The following is a 23,606-nucleotide window of genomic DNA, read 5'->3' on the forward strand; positions in this document are numbered from 1 at the left end:
CTGGGCACGGGCTGCTAGTTTTCTGTGACACGGGGCCGTGAGGGAAGGCAGAAAGTCATGCATTTTGCGGGGGTAGCTTGCTTTTTTTCATTGTGGAAGTGTCCATGATGTGAAAGCCGATTTTTCAACAGTACCTCTTTCTGCGTTCCTACAACCAGATTTGGACGGCATCCAGTGGCCGTGTCTTACTCAGTCTTTCCTCTTCAGAGTTCAGCACAGTAACTGTGATATCATAAATAAGCATTGAGTTAATAGTGAATGAATGAGTCAGCTCAGCGGGGACGTGTGGGCAGACTTCCAAGGGGATAATTTTGCCTGCTTGCCTGCCTTCTTGCTTTCTTCCGATAGCCCTTGAGATTTGCCCGGGTTTGCGTCATTGATGGCCCCAGACCCTTATTTACACACATATGCACACACTCACCTAACCTCCTTGTGACTCTGAAGGAAGACTCCTTCCTTGCGCTTTCCAGGCAGGAACCTCCCGTAGCAATGTAATGGGCAGAAGCCCTCGGGAACGAGGATTGGTCTGCTGCCTCGTATCTTCAAAGGATTCCAGGAAAAAGACTCTTGACTTTTCTCCAAATATGAAAAATAAACTCTCATTTGAAATTCAAATACAGTTTATTTTATCTGTTATTATTTTAACAAGTCTTTTAGTCATCAAAAATTATGATTTAAAAACTTACAAGCCCATCTGCAGACTTAAAGGCTGATCGTTCCGAATCAGCCTTCAGGAACGTGGATGGATCAAGGTTGCTTTTATGAGGGCGTTGAGGACAGAGCCCACCCATTCAACTCAGATCGCATCTGTCCCTCATCTCTGTTTATGTTGTTCTTGGATTTCAAATTTTCTCGTAACCACATTATAGATTCAGGTATTTTTTGTTTGTTTGTTTTTTGTTTTTTGGGGGGTTTTTTTTAGATTTAATTTATTTATTTGACAGAGAGATAGAGAAAGTACAAGTAGGCAGAGCGGCAGGACGAGGGAGAGGGAGACACAGGGTCTCCACTGAGCAGGGCACCCCAGGCGCCACCCAGGCGCCCCTATATTCAGGTTCTTTGCAAAGAGCAGTGCCTGCACGTTCAGGCTCCTTGGAGATTGCCAAGATGATAAAAGTTAAGGAGTAATTAAAGGCCAAAATTTTGTATACTTCTAGATAATGGAAGTCTTAATATCAGAAAACATTTACACCTACCTTTGCATTCAGGGAGAGTTTAAAATTCAACCTTCCTTGTTGTATTTAGAGTAGGGGTGTATGTGTGTGTGTGTGTGTGTGTGTGTGTGTGTGTGCATTAAACACCTTAAAATTCGAAGTTTAAGGGGTCCTGTTATAATTGTATTTATATTATTGTTCCAAGCCAACCTACCTTTTAAAGTTTTATAACAAAAGAAAGACCTGTTCTGACAATGGATTGGAGAGCACGACGGCTCTATGCAACCAGCAGGAATTATTATTCTACAAAGAAACTTCCCATTAACCTTCTTTCCTCTTCGTGGCAGACATCCAAGCCCACAAGGTGGGAAGATTTTAATCCTCTGGGACACAGTTCGGCTTCTGAAATCTTTAATTTGGAGATCTGTGCCATTGCTGGGAATGGTAATGTTTTCTAGATACCCTCGACTCGTAGAAATGATCCATTCCTCTGAGTGACTAATTCCTCTGGGTCCTGGGAGAACTTGCTTCTGGTGGCCGTCCATGCTGGGCTCTCTGGTCTTGCTGGTTTTCCCAGTTGAGGAACAGGGAGCTCTCTCTGTGTCTTTGGAGCTAGCGCTGTGATCAGAAACCTTGGCGCTCTCTGTATTTGGTGAACGGCTCATTGCCAAAAGATGGAAAAGAAAATATTTTGGAGATTTTGTTTTCCAAACTGTTTCATCCTGTGATGAGACAGCTAAGATTACCTTGCCTGCCGGCAGTTAGCATGCTGCTTCTTTCCAGAACGGATGCTACGAAATCCTTCCTTGCTATCTATCTTTGTTTTTGCTGACTTAAGAAGAGTTTGTGTTTTTATTGTTATTTTGACTGAAACAAAAGTTGGTACTTAAAGAGAATAAGATAAAAAGTAAGACGAGCCCAGTAATTTGTAGAAGGGATGTAAACAGTCTTAGATTGCTTGGAAGATGTAATGAAACCATTTTTTCTCTCTTTTTAAAATTTCAGTGGGCTATAAATGCTGGCCCTTCCAGAAGGAAGCTCTCAGAAGTTTGTTTTGTTTTGTTTTGTTTTTAACAAAACACACCTTATTGAACTGCAAGAGATCCTTCTTAAAAGAGAAGTGTAACAATGATGTTTTGTAAAATAATTTAGAAGTCAGAGAACAAAACTGTGAGAGAAAGAGAATTTTTACTCTTCTTAAAAAAAATGAGAGGACCTTAACCCACTTTCAAGAATGAGGGTGTTTTCTTTTTACCGAAGTATTGTAAGTAAATTAATCCATATTAATGGTTCCATTTTGCTTTTTAAAAATTCTCAAAAACTAACATTTCCTGAGGTTTGAGGTCATCTTAACATTAGTCAATACACTGTTTTCCTGTGTGTACGTGATTTGGAATGAGTACCACATGCGTTTCTGCGGGGGAGGAGATGCAGGCTAGGTCAATCCTGCCACAAACCAGGGACGCCTGGGGGGCTCAGTTAGTTAAATGTCTGCTTGACTCAGATCATGACCCCAGGATCCTGGGATCGAACCCCTGCATCAGGCTCCCTACTCAGTGGGAAGGCTGCTTCTCCCTCTCCTTCTGTCCCTCCCTGTGCTTGTGAGCTCAGTGTCTCTTTCTATCAAATAAATAAAACCTTTAAAAAAATTATATCACAAATTAGATCCTTATGCCTAGTAATTTCATAATTCAAGGTAACAACAACAAAACCAAAACTACAGAAATTCTGAATTAACTGTACTTGAATTTTCCATGAGGTTTTAGTAAATTTTAAACTCCATCACGTCTGAGAAAACGCCAGTTTTTTCAAATCATGAACTGTTTCACATTCACGCCCTTGAACTAGTACGAGCATATGGTGTTTTAGCTTTGTTTTCAACTCCGCACAAAGTTCAGTGTTGTCCATCTTCCCATTCATCTCTATAACTTGAAGGATGAGGAAGGGATAGAAGGAGAAATTGTCATCTAGGCGATATTATCAGGCTTGTTCACTCTGAGTCCAGTGTCAAATCCACTAGGAAATATTGTGTCATAGAAGTATGTTTTGTTTTAACTCAATCTGTATGTAGTTCGTGTGTGTGTGTGTGTGTGTTCATTCTATAGTAGAAGTTGTGATTAAGGTGTTTCCATGAGAAACCATTGGCTAGGGCTGACCTCTGTCTGAGGGATGGACACAGGGAAAAGAACCTGGCTGTTCCCTGTTTTCACCCACTTTTCCTGTCTCCCCCACCACTCTTCCCTCTGTCACCAAAGCCCATCACCAAATACGTTAACCCTTGAACAACACAGGGATTTGGAGCATTGACCTTCCATGCGGTGGAAAATCTGTGTATAACTTCTGGTTCCCCCAAAACTAAAAACTAAAGCCTACTATTGACCAGAACACTTACCAATAATGTAAATAATTGATGAGGACATATGTTGTATATGTATTATTTACTGTATTCTCACAACAAAATAAGCCAGGGAAAAATGTTATAAAGAAAGTCATAGGGAGAGAAAACACATTTATAATAATGTACTGTAAAAAAAAAATCTGCAGATACATGGACCCATGCAGTTCAAACCCATGTTGTTCAAGGGTCAGATGTACACTTCCATGGTTCTTTCTTTTTTTTTGGGGGGGGGAGGATGGGAGAGGGGGACAATCCTTACTGACATATAATCTAGATACCACGTGTGAGGTGATCACTTTAACCGTCATACCTCAGAAACTCATGTGATACACCCATTTAAAGTCTACCCTCTGTGTCTACACAGAGCTATGCAATAATCCCTTCAACCAAATTTACAACATCTTCACTGCCCCCAAAAGAAAGCCCGCCTCCCAGACTCTTCTCAGATCCAGGGAACCACTAGTCTAGTCTAGTCTACCTCCTTATCTAGACTTGCCTACGGTGGGCCTTTGTATAAATGGAATCACACAATTTGTGTCCTTTGGTGGCTGCCTTCTTCCACGGAGCACGCTGTGGTCAGGCCAGGGGTGGGGCAAGGCTGAGGTAATATCCATTCTCTAAATCCAAACCATGGGGGCACCTGCATGGCTCAGTGCATTAAAGCCTCTCCCTTTGGCTCAGGTCATGATCCCAGGGTCCTGGGATTAAGTCCTGCTCGGGCTCTCTGCTTAGCAGGGAGCCTGCGTGTCATCTCTCTCTGCCTGCCTCTCTGCCTGCTTGTGATAAATAAATAAAATCTTTAAAAATAAATAAATAAATAAATAAATAAATAAATCCAAACTATGAAGCCCTCTGTTCCACAGTTACCTTCTCAGAGAACTTCGTCTTTCTTACCCGTGAAAGGAAGTAGTTTTGTCGATTTGTACCTAGACACAAAAATCTGATTCCCTGTTAGAGGGATCTATTTATTTATTCCTTCTGACCCAGGAAGCAGATTTTTGCTCTTTGTGTCCACCGAATTCTTAATTTTCACAGACCAGAAAGAAGAAAATATTTTATTTTTATGAAGAGAATGATGTTTTGTACCCCAAGTCTGGAGTCCTTTTGATATTTTCCTGTATCAGAAAACTGAAAGAAAGGTGGTGCCTGGATATTTTATAAGCCAGAGAGATTCAAGCAGTTGTGTTGGGGAGTCTTTAGGGAGATCTTTCCCACAGCAAGTGTCACATTGTAAACACCGTTGGGACAATTGATGGTGCCAAGAAAACCCTTTCAGTTATTTTATTTATCTAAAATTCAAGTACCTATTAGAGATAAAAGGCCAGTTTCAGCCCTGATCGTCTGTGGTTGCTGCTTTTTCCTGCTTCTGCCTGGTGAAGCGGTTAGGAATTTAAACATGGTGTGCCCCTAATAGAATCTGTGTCATGAAACTTGTACAACTTTTCAGAAATGGCACATGAATTAAATACCCACAACAAGAAGGCACATGCTGGGTGGTCTGGGTGGCTCCGTCAGTTAAGCATCTGCCGTCCTGCTCAGGTGGTTATCTCAGAGTCCTAGGATCGAGTCCCACATCTGGCTCCCAGCTCAGCGGGCACCTGCTTCTCCCTTTGACCCTCCCCCTCTCAGGCTCTCTCTTTCTCATTCTCTCTCTCAAATACATACATACTAAAAGAAGCAGTAGGCCTCCTTTCGGATGGAAAGTTTTGAAGGATTCTTGTGTAGTTTCTTATAGGCAAACAATGTCAGTTTCTCTCTCAAATCAGCTTTAATGTACATATGAAACTTTAATCCCTTATAAATTATTTTTCCTCTTTCTGTTTTGGACTACTAAGAGATAGTACAGGTGACTCTTGAACAACATGGGTTAGAACTACATGGGTCCACCTATATGTGGATTGTTTTCCGTAAATACAACAGAACACTGTAAATGTGTTTTCCTTATGATTTTCTTTTTTTAAAGGATTTATTTATTTATTTATTTATTTGAGAGAGAGTACAACAGGATGAAGGGCAGAGGGAGAAGCAGGCTGAACAGGGAGCCCGATGCGGGACTCGATCCCAGGACCCTGGGATCATGACCTGAGCCAAAGGCAGAGGTTTGACCTACTGAGCACCCCCGGCACCCTCTTCCTTATGATTTTCTTTTTTTCCAGCTAACTCTATTGTAAGAACACAGTATACAGTACACATAAGATACAAAATATGTGCTGATTGGCTATTACTATTATTAGTAAGGCTTCTGGTCCATGGTAGGTTAATAGTTAAGTTTATGAGGAGTCAAACTTGCTTGCACATGTCTTGGTGTGCAGGGTGTCGGCATCCCAACTCCGGTGTTGTTCAAGGGTCAACTGCAGTAAACAGATAATATGACATCAGGGAGCAAACTGAAAATTGAGGTTACTTAAAACTGTTTACTTGGTTGTATCCTATCCACTGTCACAATAGGAGGTTTTCTCAACATACACTCTCAGCCCGTCCTTAAAAGTTATAAATTATTGAATTCTACAAAACATATTCACGGACTCGAGCCTGGTTTCTGAGCTCAGCTGGCAGCAGTGTGAAAAGATTTAGAAAGCATCAAGTGTTGCAAGTTCCTGAGAAGGCAAGGTTTCGGCTTGATTTCCTTCAGTTTTAAAATAAAATCACGGCATCAAATAGCAGCGTGTTTATGGGTTAAGATACAAAGAAAGGTAGCGAAGGGATGAGGCAGAAATAAAACCGAGGATCCAACGACCATCTGTAGGCTTCACGCCCATAATGCAGGTTCAGTGTCTCAAGCATTCATGTATGAAATACACTCCTCTCCCAGTGTGCTTCCTTTTCTGTCAAACAGTAGTACGTGTGCGGACACGTGTGTGTTTGCGTGCACATACGCACATGGGTGTTTGTGCCGAGACAGATCTTAGGTCCTTGAGCACCGTGCCACTGAAGACCACGGTCTTTGGACCTCCCACTGCGAAAAACTTGTCAGGGTGCTTTGTAGAAACCTTTTATATGGGTGACAAACTCTGTTGTCTGAGAAACAGTGGGAACTGACAGCAAGACGGGTGTGTGACGCCTGTGCACAGGGGAGTCGTGCGGAGATCGTGGCAAGGGCTGAGTCTGAAGTTTTACGTGTCCCGCCTTCCCTGGTTTTAGTGTGTGCTTGACAGTAGAAGTTTCATTACAGCAGCGGGAGGAATGTACCTTCTGCCTGGAAGGTTGCTGTCTGATTTGGGGAGTGAACTGACTTTGATCATCAAGGTGTTTGTCTACTGACTGGTGTGCTGCCTTTGAGCTGAGTTTGCATGGGGATGTGTGTGCAAGTCTTCCATGCTTCCCTTGAGCCCCATTTGCATGGAGATGTATGTACAGGGCTTCCACGCTCCCCTCGAGCCCAGTTTGCACGGGGACATATGTGCAGGGCTTCCACGCTCCCCTGGAGCCCTACTGTCACTTCTCCTCTGAGGAACTTGCCCCAATGGAGGGTGCTTCCACATCGTGAAAACTTGTACTTTCTGAGTAGGAATCGGCTGGGAATCTGCCCGAAGGCAAGGGTGACATGAGGGTGCTTGAACAGCAGCTTTGCTTGGAGAGCCACCGACATCCAGGGCTGATGGACCGCACATGTGTACTTCATCCAAAGGTTAGCAGTTAAGGACACAAGAAGAAAGGATTCTGATTCGCTTAGCGAAAGCCATTGCTTCTTCCATGGTGGTGGTGACAGGAACCTGCCTTTCCCCCATTTTCCCTTAGGTCTTCCTTCCCACAGCAGTGGCAAGGCCAGCAGACAGACCTCTCCCCACCCCTGGTGCCCATGGGGCACCTCGGAGAGCAGAAGGATGGGAATGTGGGGTCCTGGCTCACCTGGCTGCAGACCCATCCCGCTGGGGACACAGCAACTTTGTTGGTTTGCTGTGGGCACCTGAGAGATTGTATTTGCTCCATGAGCCAGGAGTTTCCCAAGGCAGATGCTTCCAGTCCTGCTTGTAGGAGGAAATCCTGGAGCAGCTGTGCGGGGGGACTGGGCCTTCCTGAGAGAGTGGTGCAGTCCTGGCATCCCTGCCCCGTTTGCTCAGGAGGGAGAGTTCTGAGAGCCCCGCCGAGGGAGCTGGCTTGCCGCACTGTAATTTGCACCATCTATCTCTTTCTGGAATTCGGGCCGGTGGCAAATTGCATATCTTTGTGTTGGATTAGTTTGGACTTTAATCATGCATTATTTTCCCTCCAATTAAATTATTTATATATTTGATTAACGTTTTCACTGCTAGGGAGTCAAATGTTCAGTGAAACCACAAATAAACACACGCCCATTGAATTTCAGGCTAGCTTCACGTGGGAGAACTCTGTTGGTGGAATGCTGAGAATTCACTGTGTGTCTGTCTTCTTAGTTACCTGGGACTCGGGGGGATCACAACCCACCACTGGGTCCTAGAAGCACACTGCAGGGGTGGGGGGCTCTGTCTGGCCTCCCTCCCTCCCCTTATTTAGCCAGGATCCCGACTTTTCTTCCTTCTGTGGTTTTTGTCTTTACCCCGGTGCTGAAACCTCCCTCTCTAATTTAACTTCCTCAGGCTTGACCAGCCTGACCAAGAAAGTCAGGGACTCTGCAGCCTAAGAAGGAAAGCGAAATCACTTAGCCAGGGGTGAGCAAACTGATGGCCCACAGGCCAGCTCTGGACCCCTGCTTGCCTTTGCACAGCCCCTGAGTGAAGAAATGGTTTCTACAGTTTGAAATGGTTGGGGAAGGAAAACAAAATCTTAAGACTATTTCTTGACATGTGAAATGTTCAGCCTCAAAGATAAACAGCAGCACCCATTCATTTACACATGGTCTGTGACTGTTTGCCTAAAATGGAGGCCAAGTTTGAGTACCTACGACCTTCTGGCCAGCAGAGCCTAAAATAGTTTCTGTCTGGCTTTTTACAGAAAAAGTTTGCCGATACCTGATCTAGTTGATCACTGGGATTTAACAGAAGAGAAAATTAAGTTTCGAGTAGGAGATGCAGAGCTCATCAGAACTCGGTCTGGGAGGCGTCTTCCAATGTCCATCCCACGATCTTTCCGCTGGAGTGTAGGGTCCGCCTCCTTGCAGAGGTCCAAGCAGCTTGTGAAAGAAAAGTAAACGTTTAGGACACAAGGACAGATACAATCGATTTCTTAGAATTTTAATTTTCTCTTGCAATCCAGCGTCAGGAACTGCATCAAGCCTACAGTGCATTTGAACTACCCGAGTAGGCAGAGGGACATTTTCGTGTTTCTTTAGAATAATGGATTACATCTTGTGCTCAGCCCTTGGACCTGGTTCCCACCGGCCGAGGGGGTAGAATGTCATTTCAAAAAAAATAACTCGTGGTCTCAATCCAACTTTGTACTCAAGAGCAGTTTCAGAGAATTACAAAAGCCTATTAGACGGAACTGCTTTCTGCTGTATGGGGGTCAAGAGGGAAGACCCCCCACCCCCGATACTAACCTTTCTGGAAGCGAGGCTGGTCTTCCTGGCTAGCCCAGGTTCTTCTGCATCTCTCCCCATGGGAGATCCGCCGGCTGATCGACATGGCATGCCTGGCCCTTTCAGACATTGTCCCAGAGGCCAAGGTCAGTGAGCACTGATGAAGTAGACAAATAGGAAATGGGGTCTTTCAGTTATGGCTCTCTTGTCAGCTCCTTGCTGGATGCCTCCTGTGTCTGCTTGACCCATCTACCCTTCCGCGCGAGTTCCTCATCCTGTTCCTCAAAGGCAGCGGGTTCTGTCCCATGGGTCTAGCTTTTTGGCCACGGGGACCCATTCTCCACACAACCTCTCTTATCTGCACACTTGGTGGGTCTCCACGTGTCGCTCAGGTCCTACCATGAGTGCCCCTTCATTGAAGAAGTTGACCCTGCTCTTCCATGCGCCACATGGATTTGAGACCCCTTGTTCATTATTTTTAGAAAACCTTCTTCCTTTCACAACACTGATCACAACTGGAATTGTATAGTCATTTCAGGCATTATTGATAGATTGTCCGTTCCTTAGGGCAGGAAGCATGTCCAGCTGGTTCCACAGCATGGGGCTTGGAGTGGAGAGGATCTCGGTATAATGCTGAACAGAGTAAATACTGTTTATTATTCAGTATTTCAGTAAATACTGAATAGAGTGTTGCCATCACATACTGTGCAGTAAGCATTTATTCATCAATGAGAAAAAAAAAAAGTGTTTCTAGAAAATGTGAGACTCTGCTCAATGCAACATCCACTCAGAAAATTAGAAATTCTAGCTCCTACTTGGGGAATCGCACCTTCTCCTCTCAGAGACCTAGGGATATTGGATAACAAGCACTCAGCTCTCTTCAGGAAGTGTGTGTGTGGAGCAAAAACAATATGATCACCCGGTGTTCCCAGCAAGGTGGGGTTCATGTTTGGGTATCACTCAAATCCTTTGGAGTTCTCGATAGTGTATCGTCATAAAGTCATAGAACACGTTACGTTAAAATCATCTTGTATGGACACTAGGTGAAATGAAACGAAGTCAAGACAAGCAGAAGCATCAAGTTCAATCCCTTTTGTCCAGTGAAAGTTCAGTCTACCACCTGAGTCCAGTCCAATCGCAAATATGTACTGAGGACCCGCCAGATACCAGGGACCCCGGCCACTTGCTGAGACTCTGAAACGAGAAGATATGGGTCCTGTCCTCTAGTAGACTCAGCCTCGTTCTAACTCTGGTTTCCAGCTCCTCCCGCCTTCCTCTTCCTCCGTGTCCTTGGCAATCCAAGGAGGTTATTTCCAGTACCTCGGGGAAGAGTGAACCAAGGGCAGTTTTTATGGGATGGATTTGTGTGATCAGCAACAGATGCTCAAGGAGTGGGGAGGTCACAGGCACTGCCTTTCTCCGCCCTCACCCAGTGTTCAAGTCCAGAAGGCAGAGCAAAAGTCATTTTATCCGCCCTCTGGAGGAACAGGGTAAGGCCAGCTGAGGGCAGACTCTAACCTGCAGGCCCCCAGAGACCACTACTCAGGAACCAGAGCCTGAACAAGAAAGTCTTTAAACATTCTGTCATGACCACACAGTACATGGAACCCAAAGGGGGCTTTCTCTTATCGAACGGACTCATGTGTGGTGTGTTTCTACGTACACTTGAGAAGTGCTTACAAGAGGCTTAAATTAAGGCAAATAGAATGTGGGGTAAGGAAACCACAGAATAAAACCAACAGGACCCACCCAGGACCCTGACTTCTTCAGTAACTAAATGGACATTTAAGTCACATAATCATCGTACTGAAATTGACTTAAATTTGATCCGAGGTGAGAACCCTCTCTTCCTCAGGCGTTTCTCTAGGGTTCTTTGTGTCTTCCTGTTGTAGGACAGTTGAGGTATGACTCCCCACCCAAGGAACTATATAAAAAATGGTTCTAAAACTTTGAATGAATGAGACATTCAGAAAAATTCATCTTCACTTTAGAAATGGAGTTAAGAGGGTTCTATAAAGCTGGGTATAACGTTCGAGCCTAGGTAAGCCATCACTGTATTTTGTACAAGAAGGCTGTGAACCAGACACTAAAGCTTTTCACTGGTCTCCTGGTCCTCTTCAGTATTTGTTTCTTTTGTCTGTGATTATCATCTGAGAAACAAAAATCCCACTGATTGGAGCTAAAGTGTAGTTCAGGAAAGTGCTTCCTTGGGTTTTTGCTGCTCCTGTCAGGGAACAATGCGTGTGCGGGCACACGTGTGTGCATGGGTGTGCATGTTCCCTTCCTGAGATCACAGCTGTAGTTCTAACTGGAGGCCCGGAGTGCATGGGAGCTCCCCTGTGCTCTGTTGACCTTGACCCCCACTGGGCAGGTGAAAAAGGCAGAGGCCCAGCGAGGAGCGTGGGCTCACCCCATGTCCCGCCTCCCCTCTTCTTGGCCAACACGCTGCCTCCAAATAGCACCACAAAATACAGGTGCATGATTACTAAGGGCAAATTTGTTTAAGACACCTAAAACTAAAAAACTAAAAAAAAAAAAAAAAAAACCCAAAACAACAACAACAACAACAACAACAACAAAAAACCCACCATCTGTATTTCAAGTTATCATACCTTCCTTAGGGCTGAGGGTTGGGAGGCCTTTTGCCCTCCCTTCTGTCGCCTTCAGAAATGAGTCCTGCATTCCCATGTGCTCTCCCTTTCTTTTGTCCCCACCCCAGCATATAAACAACGACCACATTCACGGTGAGAAGAAGGAGTTCGTGTGTCGGTGGTTGGATTGCTCGAGAGAGCAGAAGCCCTTCAAAGCCCAGTACATGCTGGTGGTGCACATGAGGCGGCACACGGGGGAGAAGCCTCACAAATGCACTGTGAGTACACGGTGTGGGCCGTGGGCGTGGGGCCCCTGACGGGGCGCTTGTCAGGGTGGGGCTCGGCTCCCCCGCAGGACCCAGGGGGCGGGGAACGCCCGGTGGTGGGAGGAGCCGGGCGCTGTGATGAATGCAGAGAGGTCTGAGAGGGGGTCTGGAATTGCGGGGGAAGACAGAAGTGGAGAAGGAGCCGTGACAACCACACTTTGGGGGACAGCAGAAGCGCTCTGACCTGCACTGTCCAATAAGGTAGCCGGGGACCCTGTGGGCCCCGTGGGGGTTTTGGATACCTGGCCAGAGCAAACAAGGAATTGATTATTGTACTTTCATTTAATTTTTTTAAATGTAGATATAAACAGCCCCCAGGGGCACACGGCTACCACATTGGACAGTGGAGCCGTGGGTGGGCGGAGGCAGCTGGGATCCACTGGTGGGCACTAGGAATGAGCGCATGGACTGCATGTCTGCCCCAGCAGAAATGCCCGTCACGCTGGAAGACACGGAGGGCAGAGAGACGTGCCAACTTTGACTTAAAACCCATAAGCTCACTTTTAAAACCAGAACCCACGTGACTTCAGAGTTTTCCTTTGCCTTCCTAGTCCATCTCCATGGCCCGGTGTAGACACACAAGAAGGCTGGGACTAAGCCTCCTTTCACACAGGGGCCTCCAGGAGCACTGGGCACTGCTCAGCCCTGCGCTTTACATCTTAAAGGCTCTTTACAAACATGATCAAATTCCATGCCTTTGTATGGACCCAAAGCCATATTAGTGAACTTTGTGCTGAATCTAAAATCAGTGGGAATTTGAGGAGATCAGTGAGCAGATAATGAAACCCATTGTCCACATTGAGTGGTCTATTAAAAAAGAAAGAAAGAAAGAAAGAAACCTCCAGGACTTTTTAGTAACCTTGAAAATGCTGTCTCTTCAACAGCACTGAGCCCCATCTGAATCCCAGTAAATGCAGAGTTTAGTGGACTTTTGTTCCTTGGTTTTGAAAAGCTGCTGACCCTCGAAATGTCAGTCTTTCATCAACTTTGGGGGAGTGTTAGGCCTAAGCCCATACTGTGTGGAGTGATGCAGATTTACCTGTTGTCCTCAGTTTGAAGGTTGCACAAAGGCCTACTCGAGACTAGAAAACTTGAAAACGCACTTGAGATCTCACACTGGAGAGAAACCGTACGTCTGTGAGCACGAAGGCTGCAACAAGGCTTTCTCGAATGCCTCGGATCGCGCCAAGCACCAAAACAGGACGCATTCCAATGAGGTGAGGCTCCCCCACGAGGCGCTGTTTGGGCCCAGAGCTCAGGGTGGTAGCAGAGAACCCTCGCAGGCAATGCACATGGAGACCAGGCCCATTCTGTTTCATTTCCTCTTGGCCTTCCCGGCAGGAGTGGGCGCTGGGCTGCAGGTCAGGGCCTGGAGCCTCCACCCCTGGGGCTGACTGCAAATGGGCCTGGTCTGGTGAGCAATGTAGACCTGGGGGGGTGGGGACCTCAAACCCTTGGCAAGCAGGTTTCGCCTTGTTCAGAACTGCCACCTACTGGTCAAACAGTAAGAGCATTTTTTAAAAAATATTTTATTTATTTGTCAGAGAGAGAGAGATAGCACAAGCAGGGGGAGTGGGAGAGGGAGAAGCAGGCTCCCCGCCAAGCAAGGACCCCAATGCGGGCCTCAGTCCGAGGACCCTGGGATCATGACCTGAACCAAAAGCAGACACTTAACCGACTGAGCCACCTGAGCATTCCCCAGTAGGAGCATTTCACTTTGGCATCCCACCCACTTGCTCTGCCCGGAATAGCGTGAATCCATGCGGAGAATGACCTGGTAAGCAGCCAGGATAGACGCCCACCTTTCCTTGCTTTCTCCAGGCGGTATCTTCCAATGCAGTCTAGCCAAAAAGGCCTTTACAGGCCACCGACGTTGGCCAAACAGGATTTCCAGGCATTCTCATTTCCAAAGGCTCTTGGGAGCTGTTCTGTCCACAGTTACCCTCCAGAAGTTCAGAACAGCATGAAGAATGAAGATGATAGCAAATGATTTGGCCTGTGTTTTAAGGCACATCTGCCTGCAGGCCTCCAGTTTCTCTTTGACTAAGGTCGAGCTCAAAGTTCGGGTTCCTCTGTGAAGGCTTCTCTAGAATGAGTCCAGAGATGAACAGGAAAATCTCCCCGCATTTTGCGTAGAAGTAGGATTTTGGGCCAGACTGTGTTAATGTGAGACATAGTTCTGCTCTGGCTAAGGAGGTCATCGGTTTGCTTGACATGTGTGAGAGAAGACACATTTGACCTGGGTTAGCAGCTCAGGGACCATTGGCTTTAAGGTCCTCTCCAAGTGTCCCTTCAGCTCTCGGGGACAGAGCAAACACATCTCTAATGGAAGGAGCCACGCTTTTCTTAAAAACACTCATACTTCAGCTCACATGTGCAGGTCCACACGTACAGACACTTTTTAGAAGGGCTGTGGTGGAATGAGGAGACATCCGTCATCTGGAACCTCTTATTATCAATCAGCTGTTGCAGGAAGGCTTTAGAGGAGATGCCTTATCTCCATTTTTTAATGTCAAAAATGCCTGTACTATGTACAGTGGTTACAGTGTAATCTGCTGTTCTTGTTTGGTGCAAAGTTTTAGGGAGTCTAGGTGAAGCCATAGAGATGGAAAACAGATTAGCCGTTTGCCAGAGGCTGAGGGAAGGGACTAGGGTGACTCCTAATACATACAGGATTTCTTCTGGGGACATTGGAAATATTCTGGAATCTGACTGATAAGTGGAGACAGTTGCATAAGATTGTGGAAGTACTAAATGTCATTGAATTGTGCAATTTAAAAGGGTTTTTTATGATATGTGGAATATATCTCAATATAAAATGTTTTTGAGGATTTGATTAAGTTAGAATTAAATTGAATTAATACATTTAACTGCACTCCATGTATTTAAGTACAGTTAGGACTAGACATCTCGGAGGTATTCACTCCTATAGATTTTTAGGCCAAGTTTCCCTCCTGTTGCTGTGGAGAAATTGGGGCAAAGGAGGGGTTGGGATTAGCAGTGCACACATACACACACACTTACTCAGCTTTTTGTCTTGCTTAGGGACTTAAATTATGTGCACAGCTATTTGCTTTTAAATACACTAGAGTTGAGCTTGTCCAATTCTGGGAGGTCAAGAGTGTAGCTTTGTCTGAGCGTTTATCCAATATGAGATTAAACGAAACACTGTTCGATCATACCTTTCACCAGGGTTGAGCAGCGTATAGAAACTCAGTTAGCCACCTTGACCGCACAAGGCTTTGGCCCTCTAGAGGAATGACGGACAACTTCAGTTCCACCAAAATTTAGAATCTAGATTTGTGTCAGGAGCCGGTCCATGATAAATCTAGATATCCTCTTTCATTTATTGGCTCTCTCTTATTTGTACTTTCATTCATTGCCCCAAACAAATATCGAGAGCTAGTTAGGGGGCACATGCTCTGCTGTTGAGGTATGGAACAGAATACTGTGAACTCGAACAAGAGGGGCATTTTTCCCATTCAGGAAGCCAGTCTGGCATTCCCGCTACACCCTTAGGCTGCCTCACCCATTTGGGGCCACAGCAGTGGCCTCTGCCAGGGATCCCGACTTGAGACCACACAGCTCATGTCCCCCCAGAGCCATGCTATGCAAGAATCCTTGAGCTTGGACTCAGTGTGTCTCCCTCTCCAGAATGTTCCAATGGCCTCCTCTTTCCTAGAGGGAAATTTTAAACTCTCTGGGTCTATACCTGCTGGCATCCAGCCCATGCCTGCCCTTCCAAGCTTGACCTCTTACCTCTGTGGACATGCATGGAACTGGACAGCCTCACCCGCAGGCATGAAACGCTCCTGCCTCTAGACCCTGGCTTTACATTTTACATCCACTTACCTTCACTTTTATCCCTCAGAATCTTGGTTTTCTTTCAGGACCCAGCTACAAAGCCCCCTGGTAATAAAGTTCTGTTCACTGATTAATTACTCTGTGCAACAAACACATTGTGGTGAGCATTTTATACATTGTCTCATTTAACCTTTAGACCCCAGGAGCTGGGTGTTATACCCAGATGTAACAACGTAGAAACCGATGCCTCCCACAGTTACCCCAACTGAAAAATGATTGTCCTCCATCCATACCCTTCGGGGGCATTCATATTTGGGACTGGTGATAATTACAGGCTTTCTTATTTTTCCTGCACTTTTTATAACCCCAGATATTAAATCCTGCAGCTTATAACTTGATGTTCTCAGAGTCTTGCCTATAGTGGGGACTGTTACACATTCATTGAGAACTGTAGTTGGATAAATGCTACAAAGTCAAGTGAAAAATGCAGCAGTCTCTTTCACAAAGTACCCTTCCATTGGGTGAGTCAAAAAGGAAACGACCATGGCAAAAGTCGAACATCTAGGACAGGAGACACAGGTAACTCAGGGAGACTGACAGCATTTATCCCTGCCGACAGTTCTAGCATTTCAGTCACTGGTCACACGCAAAGACCTTCCACCTCTAGCTGTGTCCTCACGTCCAGGCTAACCCAGCGTGGACACATGCATATACTTGTGGGAAGAGCAGCGGCTCAGACGCGAAACACTGGCATGACTTGGCGCTCTCCCCCTGCACGCCCTGCCCCCAGCCCACCGACGAACGCCTGCGCTGTGCATCCCAGTGTGCCTGCGGATGGCGCGGCCTGTCCCAGCAGCATGGTGAGCAGGCGTAGGGCCCATGTCAGACGCTGCAAGGTAATGGCCACTCATGGCTGGATCCATTCTTCTGTCCCTAATGCATAGAAGTCGATGCGCTCGTTTCATTATATATGGGCTGCAAATCACAGCAGCCCCTGAATAGAAGTAATTCATAGTTAATGGGAATCAATTCTCCCCAAAAGAATCTCAAATTTGGAGGTGAAGTCTCTCGGGATAATTTTCGGAGTCTTCTCTACATTAGGACATTTCATCATTTTCTGTAGCACTCAGTCTGTTCTTGGGCTTTTAGTGAAAAAGCATCTTTTAGACACATACATTCTATAAGACAGGGCAGCTTTTTTTTTTAATATAATGGGTACATTATACTAATCATGCTTTTGATGACTGTCGCTAACCTAATAGCTCATCTTCTGGTCTACGTAGATACGTATTCTTGGAAGGAGTCACGAATATATTATATTTCAAGCCAGGTAAACAAAATCCCAGTTTTGATGTTGGTCATGAGTAAATGCCAGCGATTCTGTGATTTGAGTAAATAATTTAGCTGTAAGCATCCGTAGAATTTTTAATGACTGCGTTTGTAGGTTTGATCACAGGCCCACATGGAACATGGAATCCTTCACAGGCTTTGGCACTCAGGGGCAGACCCAGACAGGCACCCTCCTTTCTAGGACACCAACCACCAGCCCTTCTCAGTTTGTGAGTGAGTGTTCACAGACGGTCAGACAGGGCTTTGCGACTTTGAGAATCAGGAAGGTTCTGGATATTCTGAGTCCTGAACATCCCACACAGTTGCAGCATGACCCCAGTGGATGTATTTTAATGATCTCTAACACAGAAGAGGCTGTAGGCAATTATTTTTTACATGCTTATGTGCACATTTTCACAAAGGGTATAGTGATTTTTGATCAGAAAACCAGGACATCCCTAAGAAATGTCTTCACACGACCTCTCCCAGAGGCACATGGCGTTCTGATGAGGTGATGTGTGCGTGAGACTCCTTCTGCAGTTGTCACCATCATTGTCATTGTCTTCACTGTCACCTTCAAATACCTACTGAGCAGCTACCCTGACACCAGGGGCCTTCTTCTTACTTATAGGATAAATGTTTCCAAGAACATACAGGCGATCTGCACATTTGCAGCTGTCCTTGAGCATCTTTTAAAATAACAGTCTATTTTTTTTTTAAGATTTTTTGTTTATTTGTCAGAGAGAGAGCACAAGCAGGCAGAGAGGCAGGCAGAGGCAGAGGGAGAAGCAGGCTCCCCGCTGAGCAAGAAGCCCGATGTGGGACTCGATCCCAGGACGCTTGGATCATGACCTGAGCCGAAGGTAGCGGCTTAACCCACTGAACCACCCAGGCGCCCCAATAACAGTCTATTAAAGCCAAATTCGCAGGCCCTGAACAGTGTTCAAATGGCCCCTTTTTTTTTTCATTTTATTTTATTTCTTTTCAGTATTCCAGAATTCATTGTTTATGCGCCACACCCAGAGCTCCATGCAATCCGTGCCCTCCTTATTAACCACCACCAGGCTCACCCAACCCCCCACCTCCTCTGCTCTAAAACCCTCAGTTTGTTTCTCAGAGTCCACAGTCTCTCATGGTTTGTCTCTCCCTCAAATGACCTTATTAAACCCTTAGCATCGAGAGGTGTCTGAAAACCTCCCAGCTTTGCGGAGGTGCTTTGAAAGAGTGAAAGCTGCGGTGTGCGTCCGTGAGACTGTTGGGCTGGGGCGCGAGCGCTTTGGTAACAATTTCTTATTTCATTCGTGGGGCTTTTGGCAGAAACCATATGTGTGCAAAATCCCAGGCTGCACGAAGCGCTACACAGACCCGAGTTCCCTCCGGAAGCACGTGAAGACAGTGCACGGCCCAGAGGCTCACGTCACCAAGAAGCAGCGTGGGGACATACATCCTCGGCCCCCCCCGCCCCGCGATTCCGGCAGCCATTCACAGTCCCGGTCGCCCGGCCGGCAGACTCAGGGAGCCCTTGGGGAGCAGAAGGACCTCAGCCACACTACCTCAAAGCGGGAAGAATGCCTCCAAGTGAAAGCAGTCAAGGCAGAGAAGCCCATGGTATGTCACTCGCTTTCCTTCTGCTGGTCCCCAAGCCATCCTAGGTTATTTTAAAAAGTCAACGAGGGCATGAGGACAGACTAGACCACCCAGTTCCTCATTGCACTGGACTCCCTGATTGAAGGGGTCAGGAGCTCAGAGACCCAGATTCCTTACTTAAGGTTAATCGGCATAGAGTAACTCAGAAAAGAGCATCAGAGTTTCCTAACTTTTTAAAAATCAGTCTGGAACCATAGCACATCAGGGCAGATAGAAAGAACGGCATGACTGACTACATTTCCAGTAGACCTGTAATGGAGAAAGCCCTTCAGGCTTTCTATAAATGCATATTTTGCATCGTGCTTTTCCCTGGTAACTCCGAAATAAATAAGCACAATCCCTATTCTTTAGGTGTTTATAGTCCCGTGGGCTAGACAGACCACCAAAAAGCAAATACTAGAACTCTGCATGATGGGTTTTTCCCACAAGTGCGTGTGAGAGCATTTGAGAAGGGAACAGACCACCTGTGCACTTGAGGATGTGATAGGAAAGGGGGTGTGGGTGGGTCTCAAGTTCAGCTCTCAAAGTGGGGGAGGTGCAGGCCTGACATTGCAGCAGGAGCCAGCGGTGGGGGTGGAGGGTGGGGGGGTGGTAGTGGTCCAGGACGATGTGCAGGAATGAAAAGGAGTGAGGAGGAAAAGGGGTTCTATTTTACTGGTGATGGTGAATGACATGCCCGGCTGATTTTTAGAAAAGCCAGCTCTAGGGTCAGGCTAGGGATGGGCTTGATAGACTGGAGACCATTTTAGCAGTGGAGCCCGAACCATAGAGGTGAGGAGCAAAGGAAGCACCAGAAAGCTGTCATCAGGAGAAATCATTCTGGTCTGGGGACTTAGCGGTCACCAGACGGACACAGGGATCATGCTACAGCTGCAGTTTCTTTCAAACTGCTCTTGATTTTTTTCCCCCTAAGTCTATGCCATACAAAACATCTAAACCTGTAAGAAAGGCAAGGGGAAGAATGAAAGGAGTAGCTATTGGGAAAGCTTTGGTACAATTGTGTCTGGCGGCATGTGTCACGGGGTCAGCTCTGCCAATGTGCTGGGGTCTCATCTGGCTACTCTGTGTACAGAGGAAACATACCCGATAGAAGTCGTGGGCTTGGATTTCCAGATGCACACGACTGGTCAGGCAGGCATCGCTATACTCTGTTTCGCAAAGTGTCTTCTTAAAATCCGAAAAGTCCAGCAATTGGATGGACATCCTATGAGTTCCTGAGTGATGTCACCACGCAGCAGTACGTATGGAGAGGAAATGACGCCCACGTACAATTTTGGAGTTGACCGAATGGAATTTAATGATTGGTTGAATTTTAATGACTTGCTGAGTTTAAGAGTTTTAGAGAGTGACATTAAGTGTAGCCAAAATAACACCAAGAAATTGTCCAGATTTATCATGAGTTGCCAGTGGGTACCTGTAGTTTGCTTTTAGAAAGAAAGAGAGAGAGAGGAAGGAAGGAGGAGGGAAGGAACACAAGAAGGAAGGGAAGGAAGGGAGGAAAAAAAAGAAAGAAAAATAAATATCAAAAAATAAACTATGATAAAAATAAAAAGCACCTTAGTCAAAAGGTGATGTATGTCTTACGACTCATCACTGTACGTTAATGTTAATCAGTTCATAAGTGGTGTTGTGCATACTTTTGCGGGGGATCGCATATCTGTTTCCTAAAATAAAGTCTACCGGTACAACGTGCAGAACATTCAACAGTTTATCCCCAGGTGTTTAATGAAACAAGGAAAATGAATTTGTAGTCTCCTAGATTATGTCATCAAAAGACAATGATTTATGTTCTTCGGACATCCTAAGGACCCAGAGCCTCTTGTACCTTTAATGTACATCCCTAGCTCAAGAAAACGTGTCATTTCCTCTCCAAAGACCCATTATTTAAGAAGAAAATTGGTAGAAATAAGAATGTATAGTTATTTGGTTCAGTGACATCTGAGATGCCCCAAGATGTGAACTATTTTATAAAGCAATGAAATCCTAGAAACATACACTGGAAGGGACCATAGAGAGCCTTGAGACAAGGCTCTATATGTTATAGGGAAGGCTAATAAATTCATCTGATTTCGTACACGGGACTATTCTGTCTGTATATATCCATACCCATATAAATATAAGTAGATCGTTTTGTAGACATTTACTAATGCATATGAGATTTACATTTCTAATATTCTTTCTTTAAAAATGTATTCTTGATCATCGTGCTATGAATTAAATTCTTTCTTCTTTTTTCTTATTAATTCCACATCTCTTCTGTGTAATGCTCCTAAATGTCTTGTTCTCACTTCCTAAGGACAGTGGGTAATAAGGTGAGGGAATTTTGGCTTCTCTGCTCTTTTTGTTTTGTGTTTGTTTTAACGTTTCACTTCTGTGCATTTGATTTTTCATTTTTGTGCTTTGTGGTATCTTTGGTAGTGAACAGTACTCAGCTATGTTTCAAATGTAGAAGCAATGTGTTTTGAACATTCAGCATGTGGAAATGTGGAGTCAGATGGTGAAATTCATTGTTCTGTTTGTCTAGGTTTTCATAACAAATCACGGCCGGCCGACCAAGCAGATGTTCTCAAACACTATCACATTATCGAACTGATGCATGTAAACTCATTCTGGGACCAGACGGGTGTCCTCCCTCTTTGAGGGTGATCTGGATATATTGTTGTTCCCAGTTAATCTGTGTCGAAGGGTCTGAGCTCCTCTGAGCGATTCTCTGGTCTTAAAGGCCTTTTTGCCTCCTTCTGTGCCCTGTTAGAGGCTTGAGTCTATGGTGTGTGTGTGCATACACATAGACACATACACAGACACACACACACACGGATTCACCTGCACACACTCTGAGCTGACAGTCCAAGAGTCAAAGACCTCGAAATCCTGGATGCTCCAAGTCCCTTGGGAAGGAGCAGGTGGCCTGGCCCTCCAGGATTCTGCCAAAGCAAAACACGAGCCAGGCTTCCCAAAGTCCCCATCAGATTTGTGTATCTCATTTGGCTCTGCTTGGTTGCCCGGGACAAATCTGGTGTATCACATGGCATTCACTTAGGACGTCTTCATTTGCTTGGCTGTACTTAGTGTGGTTGCGAAACGAGTGTGATGGGCTCTGCTGAGAAGCCCTATGCCTAAAACCCCTTCCTAAAACCCCTGTGTACCCCACTGGGACAACAGTGGGGCTCCATAACTGAGTGTGTGTGGTTCTCTCTCCCAGGAGAATTTGTTCTTGGGGCTGCTGGCAGCTTCTAGTTGTCCCAGTAACGCTGGAGAAGCCTCTGTGGGGAGATGGAAATGGTGCTGGGCAGGGAGTTTAGGTTGGTCTTAGCACTGACCTTGTGAATTTGTGACTTTGGGCAATCACTGAACTTCTCTGAACGTCAGTTTTCTTATCCACAAAAAAGGGGTTATCCTGTATATCTATCAATGGAATTTAAGATAGAGCAGTTCTAAGCTGTGCAGACTGGTCATTGAGGGCCATTTTATAGGGTGACCCCCCCCCCCAGATCTGAGGACCAGTTCTCCCTCATTCCCCATCTCCAGGAGCCCTGGGGCTGAGGGGGGGGGGTCCTTTCCCTGATGGAGAGCCTGTGTACTGGCTCAGGTTTCTCTCTAGTTGCAGAACTGGCTTATACAGTCCACACAGTGGTGATGAGGGAAACATTGCCTGATTCTCCCAGAGAAATGCTAGGGCACTTTAGGGGAATGGGAAGATTATTCCAGACTCAGATGGCTGTAACTTGGAGCATTTCTTGCAGCTGTCTTTATGCACAGCCTTGCTGGGGTTCTGTGGAGCAGGCAAGTGTAGACAGAAGTGGGGGAGGTTACAGAGAGCTTGAGCAACTAGCCCTGAGCAGCTCAGAGAGGGTCTCATGGGAGAGGACCTAGTGTGCCCCTCAAGTACCCATCTCCCGCACCTGCTAGAGCCAAGCAGAACAAGCCTGTGGACTAAAGCCACCTGGGATAAGATGAACTGCGAATGCCCTCGGAGCTGAATGGGAACTGTTTCCCAGGTCTTTGTCTATTTCGTGGCCTCTCTGGGCCTCACACTTAATTCCCGCCACAGTCCCAAAGATAAGTAAGTTGTCCCCATTTTGTAGATAAGGAAACTGAGGTTTAGAGTGACTGAGTCTTTTGCCCAAAGGGTCAAGTCAAGTCGTGCAAGTGGGATTAGAGCTGAGGAAGCTTGTTTGCAGAGCTGGCATCTGGGGAAGGATCCCGTGGCTGGTATCATGCCAGTCACTGCCCCCAGCCCCATTCAGCATTCCCCGCTTCCATTGCCCCCACCACACATCTGCTGGGTATCCCATCAGCCCCTAGATCGTGAGAGGCCGCTTCCATTCACCGGCACACAGCTCCCCTCACTGCACCTCTGGAGCACCCTGGAGGTCTAGGGTCTGTATGAGCCCTCGTTTTTGGCTTCCTTTGCTTTCTTCTTCCCAGTTACACCTCTTTGCTTTGCTCTTGACCCCAGCAGACATCTCAGCCAAGCCCTGGTGGTCAGTCTTCATGCAGCAGCCAACAGTCCCCCATCAGCAACTTTTCCAACAGTGGGCTCGAGCTTCCTCTGACCGATGGAGGTGGTGTGGGAGACCTCGGGGCCATTGACGAAACCCCAATCATGGACTCGACCATTTCCACTGCAACCACCGCCCTCGCCTTGCAAGCCAGGAGGAACCCGGCAGGGACCAAATGGATGGAGCACGTAAAACTAGAAAGGCTCAAACAAGTGAATGGAATGCTTCCACGACTGAACCCCGTTCTACCCCCCAAAGCCCCTGCAGTCTCTCCTCTCATAGGAAATGGTGAGTCCCATGTGCCCTCTCACCTCGGCTCCAGGCTCTCCGTTCTGTTTGTACATCCAGGCCGCAGTGGGAAGAACCTGGCTTGGTGTGTACTGGTGTGTCTCCTGGTCCTAAAATTACACTGTCACCACAC

At 46.2% G+C, this 23,606-nt stretch overlaps 1 protein-coding gene across 6 annotated transcripts in view; it reads left to right on the forward strand.

Annotated features, from left to right (window-relative positions):
• Positions 1 to 23,606, forward strand: part of GLI3 (GLI family zinc finger 3) — a 266,798-nt gene that overhangs the window by 236,472 nt on the left and 6,720 nt on the right. For 5 of the 6 annotated variants that reach the window (XM_082692494.1, XM_082692492.1, XM_082692490.1 and 2 more), the window contains exons 11-14: positions 11,706 to 11,855; positions 12,956 to 13,120; positions 18,354 to 18,644; positions 23,143 to 23,473. In XM_082692494.1, the coding sequence (XP_082548620.1) occupies positions 11,706 to 11,855; positions 12,956 to 13,120; positions 18,354 to 18,644; positions 23,143 to 23,473 (937 nt within the window). The remainder of the gene's footprint in view (positions 1 to 11,705; positions 11,856 to 12,955; positions 13,121 to 18,353; positions 18,645 to 23,142; positions 23,474 to 23,606) is intronic. The other variant, XM_082692495.1, reaches the window with a different exon arrangement.

Source organism: Mustela nivalis (assembly GCF_964662115.1).
Source record: "Mustela nivalis genome assembly, chromosome: 12".
NCBI classification, from domain to species: Eukaryota; Metazoa; Chordata; class Mammalia; order Carnivora; family Mustelidae; genus Mustela; species Mustela nivalis.